This window comes from Eleutherodactylus coqui, chromosome 7 (assembly GCF_035609145.1).
Source record: "Eleutherodactylus coqui strain aEleCoq1 chromosome 7, aEleCoq1.hap1, whole genome shotgun sequence".
Lineage (NCBI taxonomy): Eukaryota > Metazoa > Chordata > Amphibia > Anura > Eleutherodactylidae > Eleutherodactylus > Eleutherodactylus coqui.
This window is the reverse complement of record NC_089843.1, coordinates 50,695,048-50,707,353: the sequence shown is the minus strand read 5'-3', so window position 1 is coordinate 50,707,353 and position 12,306 is coordinate 50,695,048. Positions and strand designations below refer to the sequence as shown.

Genomic DNA, 12,306 nt, shown 5'->3' with positions numbered 1-12,306 from the left:
GGACAGTATTATAGTAGTTATATTCTTGTACATAGGAGCAGTATTATAGTATTTATATTCTTGTACATAGGGGCAGTATTATAGTAGTTATATTCTTGAACATGAGAGGCAGTATTATAGTAGTTATATTCTTGTACATAGGAGCAGTATTATAGTAGTTATATTCTTGTACATAGGAGGCAGTATTATAGTAGTTATATTCTTGAACATGAGAGGCAGTATTATAGTAGTTATATTCTTGTACATAAGTGCAGTATTATAGTAGTTATATTCTTGTACATAGGGGGCATTATTATAGTAGTTATATTCTTGTACATAGGTGCAGTATTACAGTAGTTATATTCTTGTACATAGGAGGCAGTATTATAGTAGTTATATTCTTGTACATAGGTGGCAGTATTATAGTAGTTATATTCTTGTACATAGGGTACAGTATTATAGTAGTTATATTCTTGTACAGGGGACAGTATTATAGTAGTTATATTCTTGTACATAGGAGCAGTATTATAGTATTTATATTCTTGTACATAGGGGGCAGTATTATAGTAGTTATATTCTTGTACATAGGGGGCAGTATTATAGTATTTATATTCTTGTACATAGGGGCAGTATCATAGTAGTTATATTCTTGTACATAGTAGGCAGTATTATAGTAGTTATATTCTTGTACATAGTAGGCAGTATTATAGTAGTTATATTCTTGTACATAGGAGGCAGTATTATAGTAGTTATATTCGTGTACATAGGGGACAGTATTATAGTAGTTATATTCTTGTACATAGGGGGCAGTATTATAGTAGTTATATTCTTGTACATACGAGGCAGTATTATAGAAGTTATATTCTTGTACATAGAGGCAGTATTATAGTAGTTATATTCTTGTACATAGGAGGCAGTATTATAGTAGTTATATTTTTGTACATAGGGAGCAGTATTATAGTAGTTATATTCTTGTACATAGGGAGCAGTATAATAGTAGTTATATTCTTGGACATATGGGGCAGTAATATAGTAGTTATATTCTTGTACATAGGAGCAGTATTATAGTAGTTATATTCTTGTACATAGGGGATAGTATTATAGTAGTTATATTCTTGTACATAGATGGCAGTATTATTGTAGTTATATACTTGTACATAGGGGGCAGTATTATAGTAGTTATATTCTTGTATATAGGGGGCAGTATTATAGTAGTTATATTCTTGTACATAGGGGGCAGTATCATAGTAGTTATATTCTTGTACATGGGAACAGTATTATAGTAGTTATAGTCTTGTACATAGGAGGCAGTATTGTAGCAGTTATATTCTTGTACATAAGAGGCAGTAATATAGTAGCTATATTCTTCTACATAGGAGGCAGTACTACAGTAATTATATTCTTGTACAGAGGGGCAGCATTATAGCAGTTATATTCTTGTACATATGGGGCAGTATTATAGTAGTTATATTCTTGTACATAGAGGGCAGTATTATAGTAGTTATATTCTTGTACATAGCGGGCAGTATTATAGTAGTTATATTCCTGTACATAGGGGGCAGTATTATAGTAGTTATATTCTTGCACATAGGGGCAGTATTATAGTAGTTATATTCTTGTACATAGGGAGCAGTATTATAGTAGTTATATTCTTGTACATAGGGGGAAGCATTACAGTAATTATATTCTTGTACATAAGGGGCAGTATTATAGTAGATATATTCTTGTGCATAGTAGGCAGTATTATAGTAGTTATATTCTTGTACATAGGGGGCAGTATTACAGTAGTTATATTCTTGTATATAGGAGGCAGTATTATAGTAGTTATATTCTTGTATATAGGGGGCAGTATTATAGTAGTTCTATTCTTGTACATAGGGGGCAGTATCATAGTAGTTATATTCTTGTACATGGGAACAGTATTATAGTAGTTATAATCTTGTACATAGGAGGCAGTATTATAGCAGTTATATTCTTGTACATAAGAGGCAGTAATATAGTAGCTATATTCTTCTACATAGGAGGCAGTACTACAGTAATTATATTCTTGTACAGAGGGGCAGCATTATAGCAGTTATATTCTTGTACATAGGGGACAGTATTATAGTAGTTATATTCTTGTACATATGGGGCAGTATTATAGTAGTTATATTCTTGTACATAGAGGGCAGTATTATAGTAGTTATATTCTTGTACATAGCGGGCAGTATTATAGTAGTTATATTCCTGTACATAGGGGGCAGTATTATAGTAGTTATATTCTTGCACATAGGGGCAGTATTATAGTAGTTATATTCTTGTACATAGAGGCAGTATTATAGTAGTTATATTCTTGTACATAGTGGACAGTATTATAGTAGTTATATTCTTGTACATAGGGGGCAGTATTATAGTAGTTATATTCTTGTACATAGGGGGAAGCATTACAGTAATTATATTCTTGTACATAGGGGGCAGTATTATAGTAGTTATATCCTTGTGCATAGTAGGCAGTATTATAGTAGTTATATTCTTGTACATAGGGGGCAGTATTACAGTAGTTATATTCTTGTATATAGGAGGCAGTATTATAGTAGTTATATTCTTGTACATAGGGGACAGTATTATAGTAGTTATATTCTTGTACATGGGGGCAGTATTATAGTAGTTATATTCTTGTACATAGGGGGCAGTATTATAGTAGTTATATTCTTGTACATAGTAGGCAGTATTATAGTGGTTATATTCTTGTACATAGTAGGCAGTATTATAGTGGTTATATTCTTGTACATAGGGGGCAGTATTATAGTAGTTATATTCTTGTACATGGGAGCAGTATTATAGTAGTTATATTCTTGTACATAGGGGACAGTATTATAGTAGTTATATTCTTGTACATAGTAGGCAGTATTATAGTGGTTATATTCTTGTACATAGTAGGCAGTATTATAGTAGTTATATGTTTGTACATAGGGAGCAGTATTACAGTGGTTATATTCTTGTATATAGGGACCAGTATTATAGTAGTTATATTCTTGTACATAGGGGACAGTATTATAGTAGTTATATTCTTGTACATTGGGGACAGTATTATAGTAGTTATATTCTTGTACATGGGGGCAGTATTATAGTAGTTATATTCTTGTACATAGGGGGCAGTATTATAGTAGTTATATGTTTGTACATAGGGAGCAGTATTACAGTGGTTATATTCTTGTATATAGGGACCAGTATTATAGTAGGTATATTCTTGTACATAGGGAGCAGTATTATAATAGTTATATTCTTGTACATAGGAGGCAGTATTATAGTAGTTATATTCTTGTACATAGGGGGCAGTATTATAGTAGTTATATTCTTGTACATAGGGGACAGTATTATAGTAGTTATATTCTTGTACATGGGGGCAGTATTATAGTAGTTATATTCTTGTACATAGGGGGCAGTATTATAGTAGTTATATTCTTGTACATAGTAGGCAGTATTATAGTGGTTATATTCTTGTACATAGTAGGCAGTATTATAGTGGTTATATTCTTGTACATAGGAGCTGTATTCGGTATATTCTTTAACATGGTGAGCAATGGTATAGTAGTTAGTATTAGATGCTGAATAACCATTTCCATCAGTGCAGATTTAACAACAAGTAGGTCATCAATAGTCAGTCAGTCAATGGGTCCAGAAGAAGAGGACGCCATGATGTTTGGTGATCCAAAAAGTGACCGAAAGTCGGCAACGACTGAACAGATAAATCATCATCTCATCAATAATCAAAAAAAATCAGATTAATATTAGAATATTTGTCAGATTGGGGGCCAAATTAGCCAAATATATAGCCAGCTTTAGTACGTAATAATCATAGACGGTGTCTTTTGAAGACATAATGCCTCCTGTAGCGTTCCTGATAAATATTTAGTTGTACGCCCCGAAGGATCAGTAGAGTAGTCATTTTTCGATGTCTCCAAAGGCATAACATGGTAAGCTCTTAATCCTCCTGCTTTTCAGAAAAAACAACCAATGAAGTTACAACAAATCTTAGGGGATTTATAAGACACTTGATCAAAGAAAAAGTTATGTTTAACAGCTGTTGGAGCTGACAAGCAAAGGGAGCAGTTAATTAAAGGTACAGAGCGCAGTAGAGTACAATAGTTTAGAAGGCAATAGGAAGACGAGGCATCATGGAGGCTCAATGATTACCACATCTGCCCTACTACAATCAGGACCGATGTACATTGAGTCTGTATGTTGTCCTTTACTTAGTCCAAGACTCTATGAAATAGGCAGGGGAAATCTCCTATAATCACATAGTCCGTGATCTGAGATTACTATGGGAGATTTCAGTGTACATGCTTGTGCACGGCCTAAGGACACGCCATGTGAATGATAACTTGATGGATCGGTGGACCAGATTTCAGGATGGAGGGTGTATTGAAACTTGAATTATAATATTGAGATTGATTGTTTAATGTCATCTAACTGTCCCTTTAAGGCCTCATGCCCACGGACGGGTCAGTTTCTGACTGCGAAATCTCACAGCAGAATGAGACCCAGCAACCCCCAGAGACCCTATTTTCACCTGCATGCGCAGTGCAGGGCATGACCTGCTGGGCTATGACCTGGATTCCCACGATACTGCGCAGAGCCCACTGTGCGGAATATCGCCGGACAGACGGTTTCCATTAACTGCAATGGAGATTAATCTAGTTGTCTCTGCTCCCAGCCTACATCCACCTTGAATTCAGATACCAATCGCTTACCCCTTAGGTTCACCCGACCAGATGACCTTCTTCCTCTGTGCGGCAGAATCTTGTGGCACTACTTGAATCATCCTCCTCCTGGTTCTTTCTTCTCTCTTCTTATGGTCTCACATGCCACTGTTAGCCTATTGGTGCCCTTGAAACACAGTCACTTAGTTCTGCTATTAAATTTCGTTATGAGCTTGGTTCTGTGGCTGTATTTGTTATGAGTTTGGTTCCGGTATTTAATCTATGTACTGAGGTTGGTTTGTGTTGTATTTACCTTATGAACTTGATTCTGTTGTTGTTTTATGTTATGAGTTTGGTTCCGGTATTGTATCTGTGTACTGAGGTTGGTTCATGCTGTATGATTTTGGTCCTGGTGCTGTATTTATGTTATGAGTTTGGTTCTGGTACATTACTTATTCACTAAGCTGTTGTGGTGTGGGCTTGCCTCTATCTTGCTGTTTCTTCATCAGAATACAGGCACATTGCCTATTAGTGCAATATATGTATACTGTGTTGGGGGGGGAGGGGGGGGAAAGGAAAAAAATTCCATACAGGGAGCCATCTAACCTAAGACCAGCATTGGTTCACAGGCTCTTGGTAGCTGAGTACAGGGTTCCTCATTGTCTGGGGATGAGAATAGCTGAACTCAGAGCTCCTCAGTTTATGAGTTATGGGGTCTTCTATAATGAACTCAGGGGTCCTTGGCTGATGAGCTCAATAGTCTTCGGGAACCAAGTTCATGAGTCCTCAGTACATGAGTTCAGAGATCCACACTAGCTGGAGTCAACAGTAATTGAGATTAGGGGTCCACAGTTTGAAGGTTCACAGTTGCAGAGCTCTGGGAAATAAAATATTAATTTCAGGGGATCGATGTCCTTTTCACTAAACAGATATAGTGGGGCAAACAAATTGAAGTAGAGCCCAGAAATATTTGCTACACTGTAGTCTCACGTAAAAACTGACAGGCATCAGGTCTGAGTGTCATAGTGTAGCTGCATGGGCTGAACATTGGCTTAGTGGACACACCAGGCTTTGACTTGGCCAAATGGACCAGCAAGGCAACATGTCCCCAGCAACCAGAATGTTAGGGTTCCTGCTGGGTTCTGTTGCACTATATGGGTATTCAGCAGCATAGCTTCACAGGTGGTGTTGATTGAGCAGGCTGGGTGTGGATTGCTCTGGCCAGACAATCCTCCAGGTCTGTTGCTCATATATACCAGTTCCATGTGTTCAGTGTCATGCTTCTGCGTGTCTACGTGGCTCTCGGTGCGTGTAGTGTGAACTGTGTCTTGCTGTGGGCTCTTTATCATCTAGAACGAGATAGGTCCCAAGGTTCCAGTGTGGGGTCAACCCTATTGGGACGATCACCCCACATTGCAGGCAGGTTTCCTGGGGTTAGTTGTCTTGTAGTGTAGGGACCCATGAGACAATGAGGACCATGAAGTGGGCTCGCGGGATTAACTATCTTGGTCAAAATACGAAATAATACCTCATATCGTATCTATTCCATCTGTTTATACATGCGGGTATGCTTGGTGTGTGTTTTGAGCGTTTATCAGCCATTGATTTGTGTCTGTCCGCAAGTATGGAGTCTCTTTCGCAGTTCTGCTTTTCGGTCTGGTTTTGCCAGTTCGTGAGTGTGAATGGCGTAACGTTTATGTCTGTTTCTCAGTCCTGTCCGTGAGTTTTGTGTCTAGTTCGCAGTTCGGCAGTTCACGTACCGGTAAGACTCTGCGGAGTGTTCATGCCCCAGAATGACGTTACAGAATACACTGATAAGGAGATATTTGTTCATGTCCGTGTTTGCCACTTTACACAGATCTTGTAAGGGGCAAGACAGCATTTCTTAAAGCTGATTCACACGGGTCACCGTGAGGGTTTCATGGCGATGCGCATGATTATTCTGATTGCCACATTGTAATCAGAAAGGAATTTTTTTGCCTTAATGGGGAAAATTGGCTTCTACCTCATTGGCGTTTTTTTTTTTTTTTGCCTTCCTCTGGCTCAACATTTTGGAGTAATAGGCTGAACTGGATGGACAGATGCCTTTTTTTCAGCCTTTCCTACTGTGTTACGATGCTTCTGTGGAATAGTGATCCTCACACTCCTGTTCCATGCCCGTGATGGGATGGGAAGTGTTTCCCATTGACATCTATGGGAAGCATCACACTTGCACGCACACGGCATGCGAATGCTATGCAATGGCTTTTAAGGTCCAGTTCCAAAGACAGAACATGCTGCGCTCATGTGAATGACTCGATTCAAAAGAATGGATTCCACTTTCGTGCAAATTTTGTGTGCATCGCACAAAACTCGTGCGAGAAGACCACCGGTGTGAATAAGCCCTTACTGACACATTAATCAGATAAAATAGGTGGAGAAAGCTTTTAAAGGTCATTTAATATGTAAAATTATGACATTTTTCCCAGACCGCAAGACGCTAAAGTCCAGATGCCAAAGGCCTCCTCAGATCTTTCCACTGGATGGACGCTGGGACAGATTTCGAGAGTCCAAGCAATCTTTTCCTAAACAGTAGTAAAGTGTAGAATGTACAGCCCGGGGCAGAGGTGGCCAACCTGCAGCTCTCCGGCAGCTGGAAAGCCGCTCGCTTGTGACTCTTTACCCCAGCACTCAGCTGCCTGAACACAAAACAGATGCAGCTGTCCACAAATTGGCACCATTGAGACGAGCTGTCACTCCGATTGTGGCGGTGGTTGACAATCCAAATATTGTATATACCTCCCTGAAGACCAAGCTGTCGCTCCGACGCACAGTGCCAAATGAGAGAGGCAGGCGTGTGGGACGCAGAACTGATGATAGGAGCAAAAACATGGCAGGAGCGGCAGAGATATAGCGTTGATGCACTTCCTAGAGAAGAAGCCATGAAATAAAAAAAAAGGCCTTTCATGATTTTACAGGGTTAGAAAAACTTCTTCCAAAAACAGCGCCACACCTGTTCATGGTTTTTGTCAGGTACTGCAGCTCAGCTGTAGTGAATAAGGAAGGGTTGCAATACCAACCACATACAACCTATGGACAGGAGTGGCGCTGTTTTTGGAAAGTAGACACATTTTTCTAATTCCAACGACTGCGCCAGAATTTTCCAAGTATGAGCGATCTCTAAAACTGTCATAGAACTGAATGGAAAAGAAGAGCGATAGCATGTATTTGCGCACGTTTTTAAAATATACGCATGACATGCACAAAGAATAAAAGCCATTGATGTCAATGGGTTCTTCCATATTCACAATGTTTTTGTGCACATTTTGGTTGCACATAAATCTGTTTTCCTGCGTATTAGAAGAATACGTCAAGTGGAAGCGTGAAACACTGCGCAAAACTGCGGGAGAAAGTAAGACATCTGGACCTCATTAGGCTAAATAGCCTTTTAAACCAGGAGTGTGGGGTCTATGAACATGCCCTGCGTGCGCAAAAACGTACAGTACTATGCGCAGACGTGCACAAATCAGCCTAGTTCACTGCACAAACAAATTGTGCTGAAATGTGCGTATTTGCGCATACGCTGATCAGAAACCGCCCTAAGAGATCAGTGGTTCGAGGTCTGCATATCAAAGGCTAACTTCCCAAGAGGGTGTTTTCATTGCAAGTTTTTAACCCTTTCAGAGTCATTGAGGGCCCTTACTAAAGCTAGAAACAGTAAGATTTACCCATAAATGAAATGTAACTGATGGAGATGAGCTGTAGTAGACAGCGCCACCTGCAGGTAACAGCTGGTAACACACTCCTTTTCTTTTATTTACTGCACGATATTTTGCAATAAAGAATGACTCTGTGCAATGTTTAGCACCACTTTATCCCTAAAGAGTGCAACTTTGTGGCAAATTATATATATATTATTATTAATTTTTTTTTTGCAAAACAGAGTATTATTGTCATTAATAATGCGATTTTTAATGGTATCATTTAACGTTCCATATGATGCACTGAAAAACATTTAAAAATCTAGGTGATATGAAAAGAAAAATGCAATTGCCACATTTTTGGGAGGGTTTAGTTTTTACAGCAATTACAGTGCAGTAAAAATGAGACCTGAACTTTATTCTCCGGGTCGGTACGACTACGACACTACCTTATTTATATGGTTTTTCATGTTTTACCACTGTTTAAAAGGAAAGAAACTTTTTTTTTAAATTGCTTTCCGTCACCATAATCTGAGATGGAACTCAGATAGGAACTGGCAAATTGGAAGGGCGGTAGAGAAGAATACTGCAAATAATTTATACCCAACACCCCTTATACCAAAACATGAAGCTTGCATTAAATAACCTGAGAAGGGCTGGGATAGGCTGGGGACCGGAAAGCTGGGTGCATGCACTGGCACTCTGAGAGCCGGGCTGAACACGCCTGCACACCCTACAGCGGAGGCAGCTGCCAGAGAAAGGTGTGGCATCTGCGAGACACAAGACAGAGGGCAGGAGGATGCCGACGGCTGTGCCCAGTGGGAGAGGGAGGTGAGAGGAGGCTGTAATCAGCGGCCATAACTGAAGGTATACATATGGGTGCATTTTATGGTGGCGCACATTGTTTAGCCCAAGGCTCTCTATAAAATTGAACCAGCTCTGGTGACATCCACATACAGGAGAGAATGTGAAAGCGAATGTCCTGGCTATTTGAGTTTGGTCTTATTATTTTTTGCATTTTAATTGTCCCGAATGTCGTATTGAGACTGTACATAGCCGCTGGTTGCGCCTGTGTTAAAATTGAGTTTTTTGATGGAGTTGCCCTTTAATTCATAAAAAAACAGCCATTTCACTTGGCCTTGAGGTCAAAGGTACATTTTGGGGTTTTATTTTAGCTGTAATTTCCTTACGTGGCCTTTCCATCTATTTAAAGCTTAGTGTTTGTTCCTGTGGCTTCTCTCGGCATCACCTCACAGCAGGAGATGGATGATGAGCCCATGTCCCTGAAGGACATGCTGCGATCAGACAAGACCAGCAGGCCTTCAGATTACGTTTCAGATGTCTTGCTTTCTCTGCACAATCTTGGCTATCGTTATCAGCTGCTCAGAGTTCTCTCTGCAAAACTCTAGGATCTTCATAAGGAGAACGATGTATCATCTAAAAACTCGTATCTATGCAGAAAACGTATATTATCCTACTGTGTACAGACAGCCAAAAGTAAGGCCAAAGAGTAGAGTTCCCGTATTGAACACCTGTCCACCTGTAAGCTGCATAATGTCAGGGAATGGAGGAGAGGTAGTCACAGCCCCGCCCCTATTATCACAGATCACCAAAATGTTACCAATTTGGGATAAACTCCAGGGGGCAAATAATGGTGGAGATGGATGAAAGTTTGCCACTGTCCAGCCTCTCTGACAAGCCTGCCTCTGAACCTACACCACGTGGTGCGGAATGTGAAGAGGGTTTTATCACGCATTTCTGTGCAGAATTCACCCCCTCATTGTGAAAAGGTGAATTCTGCAGCGGAAACACCAATACAATTGTCACACTGCAGAACTGAATTCTGCACCGCTTGTCAATTTCCACACAGGTTTTGGGCTGATTATTTCTGCAGTTTGTGAATGAGATTTTCAGAAATTTAATCCACTTTGCTGGGACTGTAAATACTGTGGAATTTCAAAGTGGAGGGTCTAGATTACCCCTTAAAGGGACTGTCCATTTTGGACATTTCAGAGATGATACGTTTGTCACTGTGCTCTGCAAAGGTTTCAATATAATGACAGACTGCATAAATTAAAATATACATTACCCCCGGAGCTGGACATACTTGTGTGTTGCGTGTGAAGACTCAGGGTCCTACACCTCCAGTGCCCTAACCATCAAATCATTAGTTGTGGTATTGAGTAGGTCCCTGTTATTTGTTTGTCTGTGTTGATAATTGGCCCTAAAACCTTTTTAACAATACCAATAAAATTTATATTTTAATTTATGTAGTCTATACGGTGAAGGGCTTCAAAAAGTTTTGGCTTACAGACCTTTGTTCTGCCTCAGTGAAAAGTCAATATAATGATAGATAGATAGATAGATATGGGATGGATGCATAGATAGGCATGGAATAGATGGATGGATAGATATGAGCTAGATAGATAGAGAGATAGATAGATAGATATGAGGTGGATAGATATGGAATAGATAGGTAGATATAGAATAGATGGATGCATAGATAGATATGGAATAGATAGATATGAGATGGATGGATATGGAATAGATGGATGGATAGATAGATATGAGATAGATAGAAAGGTGAATAGATAGATAGATATGAGATAGATGTATATAGACGTAAATATATAGATAGATATGAGGTAGATAGATATGGGATGGATGGATAGAAATGGAATGGATGGATGGATGGATAGATATGAGATAGATAGATATGAGATAAATAGATAGATATGAGATAGATAGATATGGAATAGATGGATAGATATAGATATGAGATGGATGGATGGATAGATATGAGATAGATAGATATAAGATGGATATAGACGTAAATATATAGATAGATATGAGGTAGATAGATAGATAGATATGAGGTAGATAGATATGGGATGGATAGAGATAGATAGATAGAGAGATATAGATAGATGGATATAGACGTAAATTTATAGATAGATATGAGGTAGATAGATGTGGGATGGATGGATGGATAGATAGATAGATAGATATGAGACATTTTACTCTTATTGTCAGCATTTCTCCGGAGTGGTCGGCACATATTTAACCCTACGACTTTCTGTTCTCTCTCCTAGGAGTGATATGCGGTAACATTTGGCCCCTTCCAGCGAAGGCTCCCTGTCTCTTCTCTGGCAAGTGTTGGATGGTAAATCCTGAAGACAGCTCCTGGCTGAGACTCCACAAAAAGACATCTGGATCTCAAGCTTCTAACACAAAGACGGCAAACAAAAACTGCCATTCAGCTTTTTAGCCTGTGCAATTTATCTAGCCATAACCTCCCGCATTCGCCTGGGATATTTTCCTGTCACTTCATCGCACAGCCAGATTGATTATTTTTTTTGCTCTCGTGCCAAAGATTTCGTGAAGCTTTGTGTCATTTTATTGTCTCAATCCATCCTTTTTTTCGGGGCTTTTTTCAAAGAAGCTGAGATTTCCCATCGGGCTGCTGCACAGAGTATCATATTTATGGCCTTGTATAATGGAGTTCCCCTTTAAGGGTCCTGATGCTTGACTACCAGGGGCTTCCACCAGACTTTCGCTTTATTGACTGCGTATTTTTGTCACATATTGATCCGGATTTAATAATGTGTAATGTCCTGACCGGATGAGGACTTGCATGGGACTTCATGGATCATAGTGGAAATAATAATATGATGCTGTTTGCCTATTAAATACACTATAAATTGCTATTGTACACTGATTTCGCACTGTTTATTCACACACTCGAAAACCAAATGGTCAGATGCTCGAAAATATAGACGAGCTGTAACCAAATAATACTTGACAGAATTGCTGATTGTGTTGGAAATAAAGGTAAATACATTTTGTAAAACATTCAAAGCATGTTATATATATGTTTTTAAAACGTTCCTCCAACGACCCTGACCACCATCCTACCGCCCAGTCATCAAGGCACCTTCTGCTGTCCACTATGGACAAAGACC

General features: G+C 39.2%; 1 protein-coding gene across 1 annotated transcript in view; it reads left to right on the top strand.

Annotated features, from left to right (window-relative positions):
• The window catches only part of ATOH8 (atonal bHLH transcription factor 8), a 45,123-nt gene extending 33,067 nt beyond the window's left edge, over window positions 1-12,056 (top strand). The window contains exon 3 of the mRNA XM_066572996.1: window positions 11,437-12,056. Coding sequence (XP_066429093.1) covers window positions 11,437-11,442 — 6 coding nt within the window. The 3' untranslated portion in view covers window positions 11,443-12,056. The remainder of the gene's footprint in view (window positions 1-11,436) is intronic.
• The last annotated feature ends 250 nt before the right edge of the window (window positions 12,057-12,306 follow it).